Raw genomic sequence first — 24,828 nt, 5'->3', positions numbered from 1 at the left:
ATAAAAATATTTTCATTCTTATATTTGAAAATGATGCATGAATAACGAATAATTATTTCAAAGTTATTTTATCAAGATAAACTATTATTTTTAGTTCTACTAAATAAAATAAAAATAATATTAATTCAGTCAAACACTAAATTTGCAGATGAATTACAGGATATTCGAGCAAAAATTTTACTTTCTATATAAAATTCAAAAACCGGTTAAAACCGTTTTTTTTAGTAAAATTACAATTCGAAAACCGGTTTTTTGAAATGTCGGTTTTTGTATAAACCCTAATTTTAGTATATATCAAGATTAGATAATTTTGTCTTATTTCACTACGTTTGACCAAATTTGATACTCGCTAAGAAAATTTTTCAAAATCGTCTAAAGTGCCACATTTCCAACTTTTTTTAAGGTTTCCAGCTTTGGCTAATCCATGCTGAAAATTAAAGTTATATGAATTCAGCCAATAATGTTATATTACAAGAATTTGACTCGAACAAATTGGCTTAATATAATAATTATATATACACACTTGTCTTTTAGTTATAAGGTCAGTTATGGATATTTTTCTATTACATCATCATCAATGTTGAGCCCACAGGCTCGTTTTGTTTCTATGCTAATTGACTTTTCTAAAAACATTATTATAATCAATAATTTGTTATCTTATATATATAAAAATAAGTCGGGTTTTCCTCCTGACGATTTCGACAATTTTGCATTCGTTGAAAAGGTCTCGGGCTCCGCAAGGTATAGCTAAGAAAGAAAATTAATGTGCATGGCATCGTGCCTTAATGCAAGCTACTGGAACTTCACGCACCGTAATTAAAATTCAATGTCGAGTAATGACATTAGTGAGAATTATCAGAATTATGCTTGGTTAAGTCAACGAGCCATTCTTGCCGCAAAGAATAATAATGTGCACGCACTGAATTTCACCATTAAATCAAAAATTGCTGGCGATTTGGTGACATACCAATGATTCCGACTGGTCTTCCGTTTGACTTCAAACGATTGCAATTTCCAGTTCGCCTTGCGTTCACAATAACAAGTCGCAAGGCCAATCGCTTAGTGTTTCGGGATAAATTTCAAATAGATTATTTGTTTAGAAAATCATTGTTTTTCACATGGGCAGTATGCGTTGCCTGTTCACGAGTTGGAAAAACATCCGCTTTGTTTGTGTTAACGCCAGACCAGAAAACAAAAAATGTGGTTTACCAAAGAGCGGGAACGGATAATTTGCGGATTCACTTTCATTTACTCAGAGAAGTTCAACTAAAAAAACACTTCATTTTTGTAATCAAAATAAATTCGTTACTGTTGTATAATAAAATCACATTTTTCCTCTTCAAATATAAAACAAACAAAAAATTTCGTCATTTTTCTCACGAAACCATCTGGTGGCGAAACGGAGTTCATCGGTTTGCTAGTTTACATATATAATTTCATGGCGAACAAAACGAACTTTTGACTACAAATAGACAGTACAATAATGAAATGAGTTAACATTTTATATGAAGAAATAAATTCAACTTCTATTTTTTTCAGAACCAATCAGTCTCCGGCCTGCTCTCACCACCGCCCTCCATATCCAGCAGAAGAAAATCGGGTTCCTCCTCAGTCGCCTTCAGCGATGTGGTTCTGCTCCACCATTCAGCAGCCCCTCTGAACCCCAACTTGGCGAGTTCTATGAACCTGGTTCCGATCAGCACGAATTTGGATCAGGACTCAACCTGGTACCTTTAGGATCGGCTGTCAACATTGTCCCTTTGACAACTGGTCAATTGGGTCTACTGTCAACTTGGTATCCAATTTGGGAGTTGGTGGTGGTGGCCAGTTGCTCGTCTGCCAATGTTTGTTCGAGTGAGAAAACTACGCAGACGGGGGATGGTGACATCTGGCAGGTAATTTATTTATTTATTTAAATATATAGCCCACAGATTACTCCAAGAGGACTCAAAAATATAGTTATTTTACATAACGAATAACAAATTAAAATATATTAGGTTGTCAAATATCTCCCTTCCGCTTTTTTGCTCTTGGTTTATAATACAAAAAGGCGGAAGGGAGATATTTGACAACCTAATAGATTGCAAAGTATTTGTTTGGTATTAAAGGATGTTAGACAGTATGTTCAGAATTCAATTCTTTTTAATTTTGTTTAATATTATGATGACCTACTGCAACTCGGTATACTTTAAAATAAGCATTGAAAGTCAAATTCACAAAATATGGGTTCAATTTATGTATTTATGTAGTTTTTTGGAAGTAGTTTGCAAAGTATTGGTTTGGTGTTAATAAGATGTTAGAGAAGTATGTTCAGAATTCCTTTCTTTTTAATTTTGTTTAATATTATGATGACCTACAGCAACTCGGTATACTTTAAAATAAGCATTGAACGTCAAATGCATAAGTTGTGGGTTCAAATATGTGCATTTATTTAGTATTTTGTATATAATAGGTTGTCAAATATCTCCCTTCCGCCTTTTTGTATTATAAACCAAGAGCAAAAAAGCGGAAGGGAGATATTTGACAACCTTATATACAAAATTACAATATATAGTTATTAACATAAAATGCTTAACATAAAATTACATACAATGCAGAATGTAACAATATTATTTATAAACAGAATAAGATAAAATAATGAGATATTTGAAAAGAAAATAAAAAGGTTAACTTGTGCATATGGAGATTATTTGATTAGGTGAAGTGTTGTGAATATCTATTTCATTATTAATTAAGTTAAAGTTAGAGGACATAAGTAAAATAGGCGAATTTAAGAGAGAATTAGATTTAGGAGTAGGATAATTGAAAAATAATTGTGAACGCGTAGATAGCCTTGGAACAATAAAGGATAGTTGATTGAGAATAAGAGGACAGTCTATAGAATTATTGCAAAGTTTAAATAAGAACATATTTGTACAGATAAATCGACGTGAGGCAAGGGAAGGAATACCAAATTCTTTTAGTAAAGTGTTGTGGTCAAAGCCACGTTCAGGGTAAATTTTATATGTTTTATAATAAAGGCATGAACCTTCTCTACCCCATCAGAATTGTTGATTTGATGAGGATACCAAATAATTTAATTTTGAACGTACAATAGAATAGTACATGCAAAGAAGTGCATTGGTAGATTTAAATTGTTTACAATTTCTCAGTATCAAACCTAAAGATTTATGTGCTCTATTACAAATATCAGTTATATGATCCGTGGAAAACAAACCAGAATCAAATAGAACTCCTAAATCTAAAATTTTATTACATCTATCCATGCTGGTGTTAGAAATTTTATAATCAAAAAGTATTGGAACGCGCTTATGTGAAAAACTAAGAATCTTGCACTTTGATATATTTAAATGTAATTTGTTATAGATACACCAAGAGTGGAAAGAGTCAAGTTGAGACTGTAATAATAAGCAGTCATCAATAGAATTTATTTTGAGATATAATAGGTTGTCAAATATCTCCCTTCCGCCTTTTTGTATTATAAACCAAGAGCAAAAAAGCGGAAGGGAGATATTTGACAACCTAATAGTTTGAGATCATCTGCAAAGAATAAATGTGGACAGCTAATAATATCAGAAATGTCATTAATAAAAATAATAAATAGTAGTGGACCAAGAATGGATCCTTGAGGAACACCTGAACTGATATTTTCAATGTTGCTCAAGAATCCATTAAGATAAACAAACTGTTTACGCTTATGAAGATAACTCTTAAAAAAATAAATAAGTGAAGAATGATTAATGATTAAGTAATGGTAAATGATTGTTGTCTACATTTTGGTACAAGAATTTATTTTTTGGTTGGTTTTAAGGTTCCAATGCCTCTGCAAAGTACGACGTCCCAAATGCAACAGTCTGCGATTGTTGAGTGCCCGATTTGCACTTGGGTGAAGCTGCGATGACTTGTCAGGAATTATTGGCGCTTTCAGGGGCCCTGAGTGCGGCTCTGCCGACTGGACAAATTGCTCTGGACTCGTTCTTCAATTCTTTGAGCAAGGTAGATCATTAAAAGATACTTCAAACAAACATTCGTTCGACTAGGGTGTAAATCCGTACAAATGCAACGGAAATTGTTACGGCAAGGTCAAGTGAAAGTCATTCGCTTTCGATGATATCATTTCTATACGGGTCGATTGTGATTAGTTATCGTGTCGCGTGAATAGAGATGTGTCGTTGTGTGCGTACCGATATTAACAAGGAAATCGGCATAGATAAATAAACATTTTAAAGTTGCATCGTAGTACAAATCTTCTTAATTATATTGTACTCGTATAGTCGTTTACGTTCATTCTAAATCAATTTTGCTCGTCGGTAGAGATCCTTTTCTTTCAATTTGTCGGTAGAGTTTAATTCAAAGGCTCTGAGATTCAGTTTGCTTGCCAGTAGAGTCCTATTTGCTTCTTTTATAAAGTCGAACTTGCTCGTCAGTAGAGTTCTATTTATATTTTTTTGAAAGCAAAATTTGCTTGTCAATAGAGTTTATTTTGTTCGCCAGTCGACTTCTTTAATTTTTCAATCTGTCCACTTTGCTTCTCAGCACATAGGTTCGATATTTATTTTGTTTGTCAGTAGAGTTCTTTTTTTTATTCTGTCGATTTTTTTTCAGTAGAATTCTCTTTTATTTATCCTATGTGGGATTCAGTTTGCTCGTCAGTAGAGTTCTTTTATTATGTCGAGTCCGTATTTATTTTGTTTGTCAATAGAATTAAATTTCTTTATAACATATCGATATTTATTTCGCTCGCTAGTAGAGTTCTTTCCTTGCTTTTTTTTCAAGTCAACAAATTTCTGTTACTTTCTCAAGTCAAATTTGATTGTCAGTAGCGTCCTTTATAAAGATCAGCCGGGTAGTTTAATTGTAATTGATAACTAAACTAGTGATGCATGGCATCGTGCCTTAAGGCAAATTGCTGGAACTTCCAGTACCAGTAATTAAAATTTTTAAAAAAGATTAAATTTTATTTTAGGACTCTGAAAAAATCAATTTTTGAGATTTTTAAAACTTTCGAAAGAAAATTGACTTCTTTGAAAAACTTGTTTTAAAAATTCAATTACTATTTTTGGCACTTTTTGCGCCGTATCTCCGGAATGACTGAACCTGCCTTTGCCAAAAACTAATTACCACGTTAATAGGAATTGAATGGTTTTTTAATCATTCAAATCGCTTTATCCGTGTTCCCGAAATCGTCGACGAAAATTTGTATCCGCACACACACGCACACACACACATACATCCATTTTTTTAAGGTATTTCAAAATGTTCAGAAGGTTTTGAAAAAAAAATTTCATTTTCGATTTTTTTGCAATTACTATAACTTACCCTATGGGAAGTGAAAAATATTGATGATAATTTTTATGATATAAGGAAATTCATTTATAGTTTTAAAATATTGGAGGCCTGTGAAAACAGGTTTGGTTATAAAAAATCAATAAAATAAATAAATCACTGACTAAAAGAGTGGTGAAAAATTATTCTATTACTAAAATAAATATAGAGATAAGACAGAAAATTGAAATAGAGATTTGTGAAAGAAAAGTGAAAATGTAGATTTGTATATAATTTTGAATTCAAATTTAAAAAAAGTGTTAGGGTTATTTATAAAGTAACATTTAAGCATTATTTTAAACCAAAAAAAAAAATTAACTGAAATTATGTTCAAATTAAAATTAGAAGAAAATTGATTCCAGGGGGTGAACAGAGCTTGATGAAAATAAATAGGTTTTGAAAGTAAAAAAAAATTAAATGTATCTTTTTTTTCAAATTTCAATAAATGTTAGGGGAGGACAACCTTTGCTGAAAATAAATAGTATTTTCCTATTTGGTTATAGAAAATCATCAAATGGTGGAATAATTTTGGAAATATTGGACTTGCAAAAATTTATCGTCAAATTTTTTGAATGAATTTTGCAACTTGTTATGTGGCACAATGCTACTTAAACCGATTTTTTTAAAAAATTTTCCAGGGAGTTCAAAAACCAGACGAGTCCTCAAACATCCAGCAAAGTTTTGGTCCGCACAACCAAATCGATATGGATTTAGGGCCAACAAATCAGTTACAAAATGACAACTACCCTTGTTTGTGTGATGTTCAAACAACCACGATTCAGGGATCACCTAATACTGACCAACCTAGACCTTTAATTTTGAGGTGCTTCATCGCAGTCTACAGGTAATAAAAAAAACTTACCCACTACAAAAATAAAACCCTGGCTACGTCTTAAAATTTTTCTACAGATTTTGTTCTAAGTGTTGTTCCTGTTTTCGACGCAAAGTGAAACTCCTGGTGGAGCACAAGTATTTCCAGCAAGCAATTTTGCTAGCGATTTTAATAAATACTTTATCTATGGGAATTGAGTATCACGATCAGCCTGAAGAATTAACAGTGGCTGTTGAATATTCCAATGTAGTTTTTTCGGCGATTTTTGCTGTCGAAATGACCCTGAAAATAATTGCTGAAGGACCCTTCGGATACGTTGCTGACGGGTTCAATGTTTTTGATGGCGTTATAGTTGTCTTAAGGTAAGGAAAAATTAAATTTACAAATCTCACACCATCTTTATTCATTTATTTTGTATTTTCCGACCATATGTGATCAATTCCCAATTTTTCCCTGCTCATTCATAAATATGATTCCTATCAGAGTCGTGAAAGAACGTCGACTAATATATCAAACGGGAGAAATAATCTTTTTTAGATTAAATGTTACCTGTACTACGAAGGGATGAAACTTTCTTGAGATTAACGAAGGGTCGGTATATATATATATATATATATATATATATATATATATATATATATATATTTGTATATATGGGAATGGGGCGTGCGTAACATTAGTCCATATCACATTAGAAGCAAGTTTAATGGATTGTAATTAATACCATGTTTCGGATGTAACATAATTTATATACTTAGTTGTATATATATATATATATATATATATATATGTACATATATGTATATATATGTATATATGTATATATATGTATATATACATATGTATATATATTAAGAGAGAATGTTCGGACGTAACCGTAGTTAATAAATAATGTTAATTTTGAATTCCTAACGTTTGGAATTAAATTTTTATAATATTTTGTATGAAAGGAAACTATTCTGAATATATTTTATTTTATAATTCATTATCTTAGTTCTTTACTTTCTCAGAAATTTTTTTAAAATCGTGTTTAAAAATACGTACCATATGTAAACATTTCTGTCAGTTTTTGAGTATGAATAGAATTTTAAGTATTACTATTATTCATACCACTTCAACAAAATTCTATACTTTTCTAGAAATGTTTCCAAAATCGTGCAAAGTTTGAAAATTGGTACCGTGTCTGTTGGGTTTAAGTATTAGAATCTTAATTTTTGGAGTTAACTTTTGGCATTAATAGAAGTAATTCCAAGTATATTTAAGTTTAGATTATTTTATCCAATTTCACGATAATCCAATAAAATTTCATACTTTCTAAGAAAATTTTCCTAATTGCCTAAAGTTCCAAAATGTGTACAATGTTTTCGCAAACAGTTCTTTTAGATTTGAAGTACCAATATATTCGTAAATTTGAACGTTAAATTTTTATCAAATTTTCTATAAACAGAAATATTTCTATGTATACAAAAATTTCAATATTTTTATCTAATTATACAGTGTGTTAACAAAATTCTATACCTTCTAAGAAAATTCTCCCAAGGGACCTTTTAGGTTTGAAGTTCTAATAGAATCTTAAATTTTGAAGGTGATTTTTATAAAATTTTGTATGAACCGAAATCTTAAAAAAGTTTGAAAATTTGTTTCATATCCCTATAAACAATTTTATTAGGTTTGCAGTACAACTGGAATCTTAAACTTCAGATTCAAATTCTATAAAATTTTGTACAAACGGAAAAAAAATTAAGCATACTAAAGTTTAGATAATTTTATCTAATTTCACAATAATTTAAAAAAATTCTATACTTTCTAAGAAAATTTTCCAAAATCGTCTACTGACGAAAAAGATCCTCTTTTTTAGTGTCATCGAATTATGTCAAACTTTCCTGGGCGAAAGGGCCGGCAGTTCAGGTCTGTCAGTCCTAAGAACTTTTCGTCTCCTGAGGATCCTGAAACTGGTCAGGTTTATGCCTAACCTGAGGAGACAACTCTTTGTCATGCTCAGGACGATGGATAACGTCGCCGTATTTTTTTCGCTGCTAGTACTTTTCATCTTTATCTTCAGGTTAGTGAAAAATTATAATTGATTTTGAAAAAAAAATGGTTAAAATATATTTTTGAAAAATATCGGCAAGGTGGAAATTTGATACTAAATAATAAGTAGTAATTAAAATATCTAGAATTAGATTAGAACTGAAAAATTATATGAAAAATATGAAAAAAAAGTGATATCGCAATGCAAAAGGTGTCAATGGTATGGGCACACAAAATCATATTGCTATGAAAAAAAAATTATCAAAATAAAAAAACAAACGAAAATAATACAATGAATAATAATTTAAATAAAATAATAGTTTAAAAATTATTCTGAAACAATCAGCGTCGTCGACTGTATCAAAATTTCACCTCGCCAAAAACTTTGCAGTTTTATAAATGTTTGGTGACTCAAACCTGTATATATATATATATATATATATATATATATCGGTATTATTTTATCCCATTCTTCAATTAATTGATTTAGCCTCAAATCCGCTTTAGAAAGTCCAGAAAACCAATTAAAGATTATTTTTAAGAGGCGCCCTCGACTTTCTTTTCCCTTGCGAACTTTTCCACTTGATCGAACTTTATCGACAATTGTCGACGTTTTCAAATACTTTTTTTAACTTTTCCTTCCTTCGATTTCTTTGTGAAAAAGTGGAAAAAGTGAAAAAAGTTTACTAAAACGGAAAAGCCATATTTTTCTCGAGAATTAATTACGGAAATCGATCCGGGAGGAAATTTTTAATAACGCTTCGGTGGTGTATTGTTTGATTTATATTTTAAATTGTAATTTGGGAGAAAATTGGTTTTTGATAGAATATATTTGGGAAATCTATTGATTATGAAAAATGTTTGGAGATATTTTTGTTTGAGTCAACAAACATTATTATAAAATAAATCTTAATAATTCTCAATATGTGATAATTAATATGTAACATAACCTAATATTCACATGTGATATGTCATATATATTTATTTATAAACAAACAAATACAAAAACAGTACACAGACAATAGCAGAACCAAGTAAGCAAAAAATTTATATTAAAATATTTTTAATATAAAAAAATATAAAATAAATTTATGCACTTTTCTACAAACATCGAATATATATAAAATAAACAACACTTTTGTTAATAAAATCATTTGGGAATATATTGCACAATTAAACAAATTTAAAAAAAATCACTTAGTGCAATATATTTCTATTATTACGATACAAAAACATAAAAAAATTATTATATTAAGTCATTTATTAAAACTTTCACTGGAAACTTTTGCCCAGAAACACAGAAATTTATGTTTTATGTTTGTGTATGTCTCGACTTTCATTCGATTAATGTTTTGTGGACTATTTTTTTGGTAAATGTTGTGTGAAATGTGTCATTTCATATTTTATTTCACTTTTTAGAACACTTCTCTGCAAAAAAAATATAAAAATTTGGGTAAATCGTTAAAGATTTGGGTATATGTACAAAATGATTATTATTAGATTTTTGTAAAACAAAATTGAAGGTTTTCCTAATGATAAGAAATTTCAATAGCATTATTATCGACTTACAAAAATTTGATGAAATTTCACAAAAAATTAAGTTGTAGTTAAAATTGATGATAATTTATGCCGTTTTTGTCCCGAAATTATCATTTATTATCTATGCAACTTTTTATTTCATTTCTTATATCTGTCACTAATATTATTCAACAAAATTTTAAAAGTTAAGCTTAAAGAATTATTTGTGAAAATTACATGGTTTTTCCACAATTAATTAGTTTTTACAATCTTAAATTGTGACTTGTTAAGTAATCTATTTACTCAAGTAATATATAAAAATAAATATATTTATGAACAAATTTTATCTATTTATGCCAAACTACTAAATTTTATGTGTGATTTTTAAAAATATGAATATTTCTTAGTTTATTTACAATAATTTGGCCAATTTTCTATTTTTTGTACTAATTAATCTACGAAATTTATTTTAATTAGTATAAATAAAAGTATGAAAAAATTTATAACCAAAACGACAAAAATCTCATGCGTATTATTAAATTTTATTCAATTATAAAATTTTAAAAATCAAATTTAAGTTAGCAGATATTTTACAAAATTTTATTTTGTACATATCTACAAATATTTAACCCAAATTTTAAAATAAATCTATACAATTTATTTTCCAAAAAATCACACTTTCTTTTTCTCATGTAGTTCACAAATGTCGTTTTATGTTATGTGTGTGAATTAATGTTTAGTTTTAGAATTTGTTTGTTAAATGTTTTCATACAAAACTATACTAAAATATACGACAAATTAATATACTAAGTATTGAAATTGTTTACTTGAAAAACAATTTTGATTTTGTTATTAATTTGTGGATATATTTTGGCCTGAAAAATCGATTTTATGTTCTTTTCTGTCTATGTGAATGTCTTTCATTTACAGAAACACATTTTAAATTTATATATATATATATATATATATATATCTATATATATATATATATATAAATATATATATATATATATATATATATATATATATATGAATTTACACACAATTGGAATAATGGTACAAAATTTATAGTATATCTTTGCACACATTTTTTTAACTCGTTCAATTTTAAATTTTATATTATATAATTTTTTTCAACATATTATTACGTTAAGATTTATTTAATTTACTATGACCATATAGCCGAATTTTATTAAAATTAATACTACAAATATAAGATAATTTTTTAAAAATATCTTTTTAATAAAATTGTCATAAATAGATAATTTAAATTATTAAAAACTATTACAGGTTTTTAATAAAAATTTATTTAACCATATCTACTTTTATCACAATTACTAGAATTTTTTTTTCTTCCCAGGTTTATAATGAAAATGTAATTCATCTTTTTCGATTCAAATCTAATGACATCCTAATCGTTTTCTTTTGTCCTCAAGTGGAATAATTTAAGTCTCGAATAAAATTAATTCCGTCTTTGTACAATGTCGCTTTTATATAGAAAAATATTACTTCGGTTAAAAATAAAAACGAATTTACATAATAATCAAAAAAACGCAAATTAGACGCGGCCGGGGGAGAAATTATATTTGAATAATGACAGAATGATATTATAAGGAAAATTTAATACATATATATATATATATATATATATATATATATAACTTTTCATATATTTATTTATTTGTGCAAAGATATACTAATCAAAATTTCAACATAACATTTTGTTACATGTTCTTCACTTTTTTCCATTTAGTCGATCTTTTTCACCTTACACTATATATATATCTATATATATATATATATATATATATATTTATATATATATATATATATATATATGTATATATATATACTTTTTCACTGGAACACTTTCGCAAAAACTTAATGACCTCTTCGCCCTTGATAAAAAATAGTTAAAAAAACTATGGGAGATATGAATGCGATTAGACGACGAACCTATATAAAAAAAATGGTTCTAGTACCAAAAAATTTGTTTTTTTTTGGAAACAAAATCTTATTTTAAAAAAAAAATAAAAATTAGTTTAATCAAGTAATTTATAAGAATGCTTTTTGAAATTTATTTTAACCCTATTTTTATTTTGTTTTTTTTTCACAAATTATACTTATCAATAATCAATTTTTGCAAAAGACAAATAATAATCATAAATATTAGATGACTGGATTATTTTTGAATATAAAATTATCAAGTATTTTCGAAATTTATAATACTGACTAAGTTATATAAACTAAAATAATTACGTTATATAATAAATTATTGATTTTATGAAAATAAAAGTAGCAATTTTCTACGTACTTTAAAAAACATTAATGGAAGTAATATTATCGGATAAAGTTTATTTTAAATTCCAAATAATAATAAGACCAAGATTATATAAATCTTTCCAACAAAATTTTTATTCCAAAAGCTGATATTTCAGAGATTTTTTTGCAATTTTTTAATCGTCCAGAACATATAATATTCTGATTTTTAATATTATTCTGACGATTTTTTACCAATTTTTTGTAGAAAGTTATATAATCGACATTTTGGCAATAAGAATTGAAGCCTTCTTCAAGGATTTCTTTCACATAATTTAAAATCCTTTCAAAACCAGACCATGAATTTATTTTTTTATGATTTTCTTAAAAAAAAATTTGTTGTATAGGTTTTAAAAATATTGCGTTTTTTTTCAAAATTTTCATTAAAAATTACATAACCAACGTTATGACATTCAAGTTTTTTTCTATGATGACTTAAACATTTTTTTATGTTTCACATAATTTTACCTAACTTTATAATATTTTTTAAGAATTATCAATATATTTATTACAATTCACAAAGAATTTATCGATTAAATTTTAAATATAAATTATCAGTTAATTTATATGCCTGTCAAATTTAAGGTTTTGTTTTCATAAGTAATAAATGATAAATTGTTTTTCGCAATTTTTGCCTAATTTTTAATTGATTATAATTTTTTTCTCGATTTTAACACATGTTTTACCGAAATTGAACAAGCCGTTTAGATTTTTTTATTATTTTATTATATATTTATACAGGGTGTCCCAGAACTCAACGTCAAGCCGTGATAGTAAAACTGTTCTGAAAAAAAATTATCTTACTTGTTTTGGAGATTATGAGCTTTTAAGAGCTTTGGTGAAATTGTAACCATTTTTCAGTTATGGTGCTTATTTTATTTTTACTTTGGTTAATTTAAACTTTGAATTCGTAATCGTAATTAACATATCTAGAACCAGTAAAACTAACTAGCATAATTGCCCTAAGTTTTCCAAATTAAAGACTAATATTTGGTAAAATTGTGATCATTTTTTTGGTTATTGTGGTTCATTTTTTTCACTTTTGTTAATTTAAGCTTTGTAATCGTAATCGTAAATAACATTCCTAGCATCAGTAAAAAAACTACAATAATTTCACTAAGTTTTCAAAAATTTAAGACTTTTTGTTGAACTTGGAATTTAAAATTATTAAAATCTTTGGTGAAATTGTGACCATTTTTAATAAATTTTAAATATTTTCTCCCTATCTAACCTAAAGAGGGGGTGCTTTTATATGATTTTCGTGAGTTATTTGACAAAAACTAAAAAAACGTCCCGACATTTCTATTAAATCCTAAAGAATATAAAAGATCGAACTCAAAGTCGTTTTATTCAAAACTTTTATATCGGAGTGTATTTAACTGTTGTCATAGAATCGTCTAACCGAACAGGGGTGATTTCATATGATAAATTAAAAAAAATAAATACAATAGATGCAAAATGGTCACAATTGCACCAAAGCTCCAGGTTGCACTTGAAAGCTCATAATTCACAAACAACGCGAAATAATTTTTTTCCTCATTTTTTTAAGTACAGTTAGAAACCATACTATGACGTTGAATTCTGGGACACTGTACAAATATGTCTATCACCATTCAAATCTTCTTTTCACGTGCGAAGATGTCATCAAACTTCTCACTTCGACCTAAATTTTGTATATACTACTCATCACCCGCCACCTATTGATTTATTTATCTCGCGACTTTGAACCTTTGTAACTTTGAACCTTTGAACCTTTGAACCTTTGAACCTTTGAACCTTTAAACCTTTACACCTGTATACCTGTACACACCTGTACCTGTACCTGTGTCTACTATTAATGTGTGTGTATTAGCATACTTGGTATGAACCTCTTCGGTTGCAAGTTCTGCCCAAGAGACGTGGCCGCCTTCGACCCGGACAGGTGCGATAGGAAAAATTTCGATTCGCTGCTGTGGGCACTGGTGACAGTTTTTCAGGTACCTAAATAAAGGGCGAAGGAATTATTGACCCTTCAATTTATTTTGGGGAAAAGGAAAAAAAATAATTCACTAATGTAAAGGATAATTATTAGAAAGTTCAGACGTATACTTGATTAAAAGCACATACAAACACAACACATGTCAGGTAGTTTGGAAAGTGATTTGAGTCTGCGTACGTTTCGGGTGTAGATTTGTTTCATTAAAGGTGGTATATGGAAAAATTATATAAGACAAATTGGAGTTGATATAAATATTCTAAACACTACAAATTAACTGTGATTTTTATATACACTTTTACGTCTATTGCCATGTCAGTCATATGTGTCTGAAACCAAGAAGTACTCTATAAACCATGTCAAACATATATGTGTGACACACAAAATTTTGTAGAAGACAAAAAATATTATGGCCATATATAAAAAATAGTGTTTTGGTATAAATTTAATATAAATGAAAATATTTTCAATACTGCAAATTTACTGTAATTTATATATAAACTTTCACATTTTTATCTTCTTTCATATGAGTACCATCACGTTAATTGCTATGTCAGTCATATGTCTCTAACAATAGAAGTTCGTTATGAACTTCTGAATGAATTTGTGGAAGAAATTTTGTTTCATGGCCTATCAGTCCTACATGTGTGACAAAAAACAGTGTTTTGGTATAATTTCTTTTTTGTTTGATGCATTAAGTATAATTGATAATTAAATTATTTAATTCAGTTGGTTCATGTATTTTTTTTGTCAGTAATATATATCTAACATACAAAATTTTGTAGAAGAAAAAACACATTTTTAAGGACTATATATATATCAGTCATACACAAAAAATAGTGTTTTCGTTTTTTTTGTGATTCATTTAATTTTCTTGAAAACTAAATTATTTAAAAAATTCGCCATGGCTCATGTAAATTTTTTTGGCATTATCCTGGCACTTAACGTGTTAATAGAAATTACGTTGAATATATTAATATTAGTTGATTGATTTTTTTTTAAGATTACATTATAAATATTGTTTTCAACTGTGTTTTGTTATATTATTATTTACTTATTATATCTTGTCTTATATATTTTAACTAACTACAGATGGGTTAAATTTGTACTCGAAACGTATACTGGGTTAAAATTTCTAAATTACCTAACTGTGATTTTTATATAATATTTGTACGTATGTATATATATATATATATATATATATATATATATATAATACTTATTGTTTATATATTAACAACAACTAACCCTACAACTAACACGAATTTAAAATTGAATGTTAGACTGAAATTGGACTAAAATTATGTTTATTTTTTCAAATAAATTTTAAATCATAACAAAAATCAAGCATGATTAACTGTATATAAAAATTATTTCTATATTAATGAATTAATAGTATTAATAATAATATTGAAAATAAATTCACAATTCATTTATTCAAAATTTAACAAACTATTTTTTTATGAAAAATATAAAACTCATTTTAAAGTATTAAATAAATATAGATATCATATAATTATTCAGAAAGTAATATTTTAAAGCTATTTTTTTTTAAATCTTGAAAATTTTATCTCTTAAATCTTGAATATTAAATATAAAATTTACAATGTTAAATATAAACGTTATAATTTTTTTATAAAATAAAATACTATTTAAAATTTATAATAAATATAAAATTTGAAATAAGTTTAATAGAATTTTAAGTAAAATTCAAGAATTTTATTAGGCTTTATGGTTAAATCCATTTAAACATTTAAATATTGCGACTTTTATGAAAAAACATTAAATAAAATTATTATTATATTTTTAATAAATCCTAAATATATAATAAAACAGCCCTTAATGCACGATTTGTAAAATTTAACAAAATCTTAAATATTCAGATTCAAAATTAATTTTTAATCATCATTTTAAATATCAAAACTTTACTTTTTACATTATTAATATTTGCTGATTTTGAATAAAAGTTATAAAAATTCTTGTAAAATATTATGAAATAATTGATATTATTATTAAAAAATATAATATTTGAAAACTACATTTTTATAAATATTTCAACAAAATAAATTAATTACGTTGCAGAATAAATTATTGATTTTTGAGAAATAAAATGAACAATTTCTTATGTACTTTAAAAAAACATTATATTATTATGATATAATATAAAAAACCATGATGCTAAACGAAATTTGTTCCAAAATCGTACAACCATAATAGTAATGTTAAATGATAATAAATTTAATAAATTTGTTCATTTTTTGTGCTAATCTAAGTTGTTCTTTTCATTAACTTTGATAAATACGTTTGTAGTTAAAAATGTAGTTTTCAAATTTTATATTTTTGAATACTAATAATAAATAAAGTAAATTATTATTTGCAAAAAAAAATTACAATTTGTATGTAAAATCAGCAAATAAATAAATAAATAAAATCAAATTGTATTCTTAAAAATTCACCTCCACGGATTTTCAAACAAAGTTTTTGCCGTTTTATTTTTATTCAAAACAAATCGAAATATTCAAAAATATTTGAAATATCTTCGAATTTCACGGATTTTTGAAAATGTATTAAAAATAGTTTAAAAATTTCGAATTAGCATATCCAGATATTATACATTATTTCTTGAAAATATTTTAAAAAAAGTTCCTAATATTTTTAATTGAAATAAATTTAATTAATTTAAAATTTGAAACCTTCAAACGTTTATTGACATTGTAAACAAAAATCGGAGATTTATAAACGTGTTATTTATCTTATACATTAATACTACGTTCATATTTCTTCCTTGACATCATATATATATATATATATATATATATATATATATTGAATGGTAGAGTCTTGGATTTGTGTATATTTTGTAGAGTTTCGAACAAGAATCCAAAAATTTTTGGATTCTTGTTCGAAACTCTACAAAATATATATATATATATATATATATATATAAATTTAAATATATATATATATATATATATATATATAAATATAAATATATATATATATATATATATATATATATATATAAATCTACATTTCCATTAATCCATCCATCTGAATGATAGCTTCTTTTTCTTTGTTGTAAACTGCAAAGTAGCTATTTTTATCAATCTATTTCCTTATAGAGAAAAGTCTATGGAAAACGTAAAAGTAGCTTTTGTTGCGAAAAAACAACAAAGAAAATCGACCCACTTCGCATTAACAATGTAGGTAGCTTTTGTCACTGAAAAGAAAGGATAGACGGAGAGCTGGGGGAAAAATTGTAAGGGATAAAAGATTTATGCTGTTTTTTTTTAACTTTTTTTTCTCAGAACGTTTGGTGAGATTTATTCTTGAATTTGTTGATGACATAATTATAAATCTGAACCCTAAATCATTTCATTTTCTCACCACAAGTTAATTTTTTATCGTAAGAGAGACATATCAATTTTTGTGTAAATTGTTTGAGCTTAACACAAAATTGCACATACAACCCTAAACTTTTACACTCTTAACCTAATTGTTAATTTTGGTAACTGAATAATTTTCTAACGTTTTATTTTTGAGTTTTATGTTTCTTCTACTTATGAGTCTATTATTTTACCCCTTGAGAGATTTTTTCCCAGCTCCAGGTTTAAGGAGAATCTAGAATTCAATTCCTCTTAATGAGGTAGATATTGTTGATTGTATTGAAGGCAAAAAAAATATTGCTTCGTTCTCTGTTATTTTTGTTTTGTATTTTTTTCTCGTATTTTTTCTTTTTTTTTTCGATATATAGAAGTCGACTTTGATAAAGGGGATGTCAAATGCATCACTTGTTGATATAAAATTAATTGAAATCCGTTATATAAATAAACAGAAATAAGAATATATATGTATATATATATATATATATATATATATATATATATATATGTATGTATATTATTCTATACGTTTCGACTCTATATGTATGTCATTTTTTTTGAGTTCTAACCAGAAAATAATTTGAAGGCAAAAAAATTTATTAAATGTGAGAAATTTTGAATGTTTTTATTTCCTTATGATATATGATCGCATAATTGTGGTAATGTTAATTTAATTTAACTTAATTTTTTTTTAAATTTTGGCGGTTGGGAAATTTTTCTTTAATTTCTAATTTACATTTATATGGCCCATTTGATATTATCTCTATCTAGCTTTTTTATTTAGCTAAATATTTTGCTACAGATACTTTGAAATTCCACGCTTATTATTTCTAAAAATATTTATTATTGAAATTATTACATTATTATTCTTAAGAAAATACTTATTTTTATACATACCTTACAAAACTAAAATTGTTTTAATTATTTAATTATGGATTTTAAAGTATTTTTTCAAATTACTGTTTTTTTAATATTCTTTACTTAATTTTTGTTCATTCGTGTATATTCAATATATTAATTATTAATTATTTTAGTTATTTATTTTTGAAAAATATATTATATTTTTTAATTTTAGTTAAAATTTTTGCTGCAATAGTATAATTTAATTATTTTCGAATTGCATTTTTTAATTGGGTTTAAAAAAACTCAATTTTTTTATTGTATTGATTATATATAATGATAATAATTGATTATATAATTGTTGTTAATTTAACTCAATTTTTCATTAGCCTTTTTTTAATATAGAGTTTTATTAGTTAATTTTAAATTTCATTTAAAATTATTTTTTATTTTCATGCCAAATACATTTCAAAATATAAATTATTGTTATTACAATTTGTATTATTAAAATTCTGCTTTTTTCAATTAAAATAAAAATTATAACTAATAAATTTTAGTGATAAATTACAAATTAGTTTGGAATATATATATATATATATATATATATATATATAATATAAATATATATATATATATATATATATATATATATATCACGTGTTTCCTTGATCACTTGAAATATTTTTACTAAAATATATTAATACCATTTTTACTTTAATTTTATTAAAAATCTACAAACTTCCAACTAAAATATTTACCTACAAAAATTTGAAAAAAATTATTTTCAAATAAATAAATGTAAAAGAAATACAGGAAATTCAAATTAAAAATATAATTATCTTCTAAATTTATAAATATTTAATATAGACTTAAAACTAATTTATAAATCTTAGTTACTAAATTATTAAACAGACTTATACAAAAAGACTTCAGAACAAAATACACAAAATTTTAGGCTCAAAATAAGACACAAAACAAAAATGTCTGAAATTAAGCAATATTTTAAGATATATATTATATAAAACAGTCCTCAAAAATAAGGTAAGTAAATTATTTTTGTAGTATTTGTTAGTTTAATATATAAAATTGCATTTGTTTTAAATATTTCTTCTACTTTTCTATATGCATAATTTTTCTACAAATCTTTTTTCTAAACTAGATTCTAGGCATGGGAATGTTTTTATTAATTAAATTTTATAAATTTAAATATATTTATTTAACAGGTAATTATTTGAATCAAGTGTATACGATTGTTTTATCTTAAAAATATAAATTTTTGTAGATAAGGGATGAAACAATCGTATGATTTGAATTTACAAAATATTTACTGTTTAAAATAATTTACGGAATTTTTTTATAATTTAAGATATAATTCTTATATAAAACTACGATTTTTCTTGCATGCAATCAAAATATTTTTTTTAATACAAAATATAATATAAAAGATGTGCTAACTTTTATTAACAAAAGAGTTGTTTGTTTATATATTATAATAAAAACAGGTATATATGATATTTTATATATTTTTAAAATATTTATGTGGTTTTATATTTAAAATTTTGCAATTGCTATTTTTAAATAATTATTTGGCTGCTATTGTTGATAATTTTTAGCCTTGGGTAATATATATATATATATATATATATATATATATGTATAAAAAATTGACACATTTACATTTTAATTATCTTTTTCCCACAAATTAATCTATGTCCAAAATTTTCCTAATCCATCCCCAAATTATTTTGTACCATCCCCAACGGTTTAGGTAAATATGAAAATTCCGTATGTAAATAATTAATTGATTCATTATTTTCGGGGTTGAAGGGGTAGATTTTGGTATTATAATTAAATTAGAACGTTCGACAATAAATATTTACCTTACAGAATCATTAATTTAATCCACAGATATATATGGAAATTAATATATAATTGCAAGTGTGGGTGTTATGTAATATATGTGGAAAACAAGATAAAATAATGTATTTATAATAATTTTTTTGTAATTGAAATAATGAAATTTTGTATGTAAGTTTTTATCGATTTACAATTTTGAGGGATTAAGATTTAGATATTATATTTTGATTTAAACAATGAATAATTTGGAAATATCAAAATTTATCTTCATAAATCACTTAGAGATGCAAACCATATAAATTTTTACATTTTGCTGATAAAAATCTGAAAAAAACTATAAATTTATGTATAACATATTTTTGGGAAATGAAAATACTTTATCTAGTTTTTAAAAAATTAATAAAAAGGACTTTTAATAATAATTTTACTTTCAATTATGCGAAATGAATTTCAAGTTACAGAAATCGATTTTAGCAGAAAAAAGATTTAAAAAAATCTCCAAAAACTCATAGAGCTGCGAAATATATGAATTATTACATTTTACGTGAATATAAATTTAAACCAAATTAAAACATCTTTCAAAATATTTTTTGATTTTTATGGAGCGACTCTTGGTACTTATGAATCTGTTAATAAGGTACATAAATTGATTTCTGGGGAAAAATATCAAAATATTTCTTTAAAATGTGTAAACTTGACACTACTTCATACAAATTCTCATAGTTATACAAAACTTTCTGTGAGCATTTCAGCGAAAGTGTATTTATTCTCGAAGAATTTATTTCAGTTTATTTTTAAAAAAAATCTGACTTCGTAAATTTTAGCTTTGTCGACGTTTCGAGTAAATTCATTTGAATTAAATACATTTTTAGAAACCAAAATAGACGAAATGAAATGTGTTAAACAAATTAATTTACACTATTATAGATATTATAAGTATGTTTGAAAGACGTCAATTGAAAATCAAAAAAAGAGAAATTTCTCGTAAAGTATTGATCAAACAATTCCTTAAGGGGTTTTATGGGTTTCCTCGGGCAAAAAACGGATTTTTTTCAATTATGTTTTTCACATATAAAAATGAAATATTTTAATGATTTTTTTTTATTTAAAAGATACATGTTTAATAAACACTTTTTTAAATTTTCAAAAAAAATATCAAAATCGCGGCCATTACGACGCCATTTCCGGCAGTCCCTTGGAAAAAAATGGCCTCCGCGTTTTCAGCAGAACTTCTTTCAGGATCATCCGAAATAAAAATAAAAAATACGTGTTTTAGTAAAGACAATAAACTAGGTATTGGACGAAGGAAAAAAGAAAAAAAATGAAAATTGGATTTTTGGCAGACGTTTTTATAAAAAATGCAAGTATCGATTGAAATTTCTCGACATTCTTTTTTTTTTAAATAGTTGTAATTAAACAAAAAGAAAATCCTTCGTTCGATACCTTTTAAACGATATCTCGAAGACCTGTGTAAAATTTCTGTTAAATAAAGTCCTGAAGTTCGTATGAAAATAATTGACTTCTTTTTCCTTAACCTAATATTTCAGTAAAAGCGAAAATGTTATTTTTAAAATAACCATATGAAACTTTTATCTAAATACTTAAATCCAAATCCTTCTTAATTAATTTGATTATATGTGCCCATAATTATGAAAGTGGTCTAATTCATATATTTCTTGTTCCACGATATTTAATGAATTGCATTTGAATAAATTAAAAAATATTTTGACATTATGCGACATTTCAATTTTTAATTTTATTAGTCTTAATTAATTTAAATTTATTATGAATATGAAATTTTGTGTAAATTTCTTACGATAATATTGTTTTTAAAGGTCGAATTGACTTAGATGATTTTCAAAATTAACTGAATGTCCTATAAATGACTTAAAGCAATAAAGAACTTTGAGTTTTATTTGAAACAATAATTTTATTGAAATAATTCGTGAGCATTTATTAATTATTTTCAAACGGTAATCCATTTTCATCATTATTTCGAGTATTTAAGATTCTTAAAATGATTATGAAAAACAGGAGGGATGTGCGGTAGTGAACTCATAATATTTTTGTTTTTTTTCCGATACTGGTCTAATGCTGGTGTATAAGGGAAGTAATTTAATATTTCCGTATATTTTTGGTCTTCCTCTTTTAGGTGAAAGATATTAAATTATAATTTTATTTCAATTTTGAAAATGTTTTTAATATTTATGAAAATATATTTTTATGAGTATGTTTTGTCATCATTTCTCATATTAAAATTTCAGATTTATAGTAACAATATTATATAAAAAAATTATCTTAGAATTGAACCTAAGGATTTGGATTTATCTATAATTGAACCTAGGGGTAAATTTCCATGCTACACTCGTCGTAGTGTATGTAGCAGGAGCGGAAAATTAAAATTAAAATAATCGAAAAGCGGTCTAGTTTGCTACTAATGGCACGTGCAATTTTCAAGATGTTTATATAATTTCTTTAAGTTTTTTACTTAGACCACTTTCATAATTAACACTAAATGAATTCCATATAATGTTGAAATTACAACTACTATCTAATAGTTCATTTTTGACAATTTCGTAAAAATTACATTGAATACATTTAGTTTAAACTAATATGGTATGAAATAACTGATAAACTCTTTTTTTTTTAATTTTGACTTTGACCACTTTCATAATTATGGGCACATATATACGTCTCAGAGTTAAAGCAACTTGCAACAAGGCACTTACAACTATTTACTCTAATCGCTCCACATACCACACAAATCAAATATCAATCTACCTATATATACCACATACATATATCACCATTACTACCATTACTACTATCACTACCATTACCACCATTACCACCATCACTACCATCACTACCATTCACCACTAACATATTCAATACTACTAACTGCCCCGCCGCCGCCCTCAGCGTGTTGGGCATGTACCTGTTCGGCGGTAAATTCTGTCGCTACGTCGGCGACCCTTCCGAGGACGGTCTGCCGCCCTTGAACAGGCGAGGCGAGCCCATCGAAAGGGAGTGCACGTGCCCAGAAATAGTGGCAAAGGACCCCCATTGCGAATGCGACAGGAAGCATTTCAATGATATCCTGTGGGCGACGGTCACGGTATTTCAGGTAAAATAGTGGTGGTCTCAAAAGATTTATCTATGGTGGAGGTGAAAGGGTTGGTGGAGTTGATGGAGATGATGAAGGTAAGTTGGGTGAAAGATTGGTGAAGGGATGTTGGTGATTGAGGGGACGATGTTATGGCAAGGTTGTTTTTTTTTTTTTTTGTTTTACTTTATTTTAGAAATCACATTATGAACTAAACTGTACAATGCTATGTTATGTACTAGTTTTTTTTATATAAAGTGGTACTAATGCAAATATGGTTGCTGTACAGTCAGACGTTTTGGATAGAAATCTTTGGATAGAATCTTACTTAAAAACGCACAAATGTTGTGTATTTTTTTGCACAAAAAAACGATGTTATCAAGGTTTGTACATGTTAACTTGGGTGACTAGTGAAGACTTCCTTGACAGACTTAATTTTTTTTCCTCAATTATGTTTGATTATAATAATTACACGTCGAGTTGTTAAATTTAACACGTTAATCGCCACGATAATGTAAAAAAAAATACATAGGCCATGAAAGCTTTAAGTTTCACATATTTTTACATAGGCCATGATAAGTTTTTTTTTTAATTATGTTAGAAAGAAAACGTCGGGTAATTGAATTTAACAGGTTAATTGCCACGATAATACCAAAAAATTCATAATACCCTTGGTAACTTCATTAGAAAATTTTGGTAAAAATGTATCAAAAAAACTTAATGTAGCGAAAACAATTTTTTTGCCGATATTTTTGGAAAAAAAACTAATTTTTTATGTCACTGATATGACTTGTGTAAAACACATATTGCTGACATGACGATTAACGTGTTAAAAAAAATTATATCGTTTGAAATTGTTCTGAAAATAATTTTCAAGAAAAATCATATATTAGAAAATTATTTATATTACAAGTTTAATAGTTAAAATTTGAATAATTAATTTTTAATTGTAGTCAATTATTTTAAGTTAAATCGAAATATTCCACATTTATTAATAATGGCAAAAACATGGTCCAAATAATTCATTTTGATATTTTTCACCCCTCTTAGAACAAGATTTTTATTAAAACTTGATACTACAGTATTAGACTTAATATTTTATATTTTTATAATAATTTTTCAAAATTTTAAACTTTTACTTAATCACCTGTAATCTTTATTTTTAACTCATTTTAACAGAATTTTTCTCTATTTCATCAGCGTGTGTACTATATATAGAATAGTTGTTATAAATTTCATTCGACTTTTAAATCGTAAAAAAAATAAAAATCTCTAATATGGGTTTATTTGAATAATAATAATTATTATTTATTTATTTTTTTACATACATTATTGTTTATTGAGACAGACAAAAAACATACTAAAATTGTTTGAACAATAATTTATTATAAATAATTAAGTCTACGAATAAGGTAGGTGGTTCATATATTGCATTTTTATCTATATATTTATATATTTATATAAATATATAATAATAATTATATTATTATTATATGCTTGATTAAATACTTATACATTTAAAATTTTATTTATCGTATTTATATTTTATGTGTTTCGTTATGGAAAATTTTGCAAATTATTTTATGCACTTGAAATAAATTAATTAAAAAATACAAAAAAATATAACAAACTATAAAATATA

The 24,828-nt window shown here is 25.6% G+C and overlaps 1 protein-coding gene across 1 annotated transcript in view; it reads left to right on the top strand.

Annotated features, from left to right (window-relative positions):
* The window catches only part of LOC113373291, a 213,324-nt gene that overhangs the window by 132,626 nt on the left and 55,870 nt on the right, over nt 1–24,828 (top strand). Inside the window, exons 24-28 of the mRNA XM_026613599.1 lie at nt 1,550–1,895; nt 5,964–6,169; nt 6,235–6,519; nt 8,016–8,219; nt 23,003–23,207. Of these exons, the coding sequence (XP_026469384.1) occupies nt 1,550–1,895; nt 5,964–6,169; nt 6,235–6,519; nt 8,016–8,219; nt 23,003–23,207 (1,246 nt within the window). The remainder of the gene's footprint in view (nt 1–1,549; nt 1,896–5,963; nt 6,170–6,234; nt 6,520–8,015; nt 8,220–23,002; nt 23,208–24,828) is intronic.

The sequence above is a fragment of the Ctenocephalides felis genome, unplaced genomic scaffold, assembly GCF_003426905.1.
Source record: "Ctenocephalides felis isolate EL2017-DRISC unplaced genomic scaffold, ASM342690v1 CF-g0.4_SCAFFOLD_01604, whole genome shotgun sequence".
NCBI classification, from domain to species: Eukaryota; Metazoa; Arthropoda; class Insecta; order Siphonaptera; family Pulicidae; genus Ctenocephalides; species Ctenocephalides felis.
The sequence above is the reverse complement of the archived record's forward strand: the minus strand, read 5'-3'. Positions and strand labels throughout refer to the sequence as shown.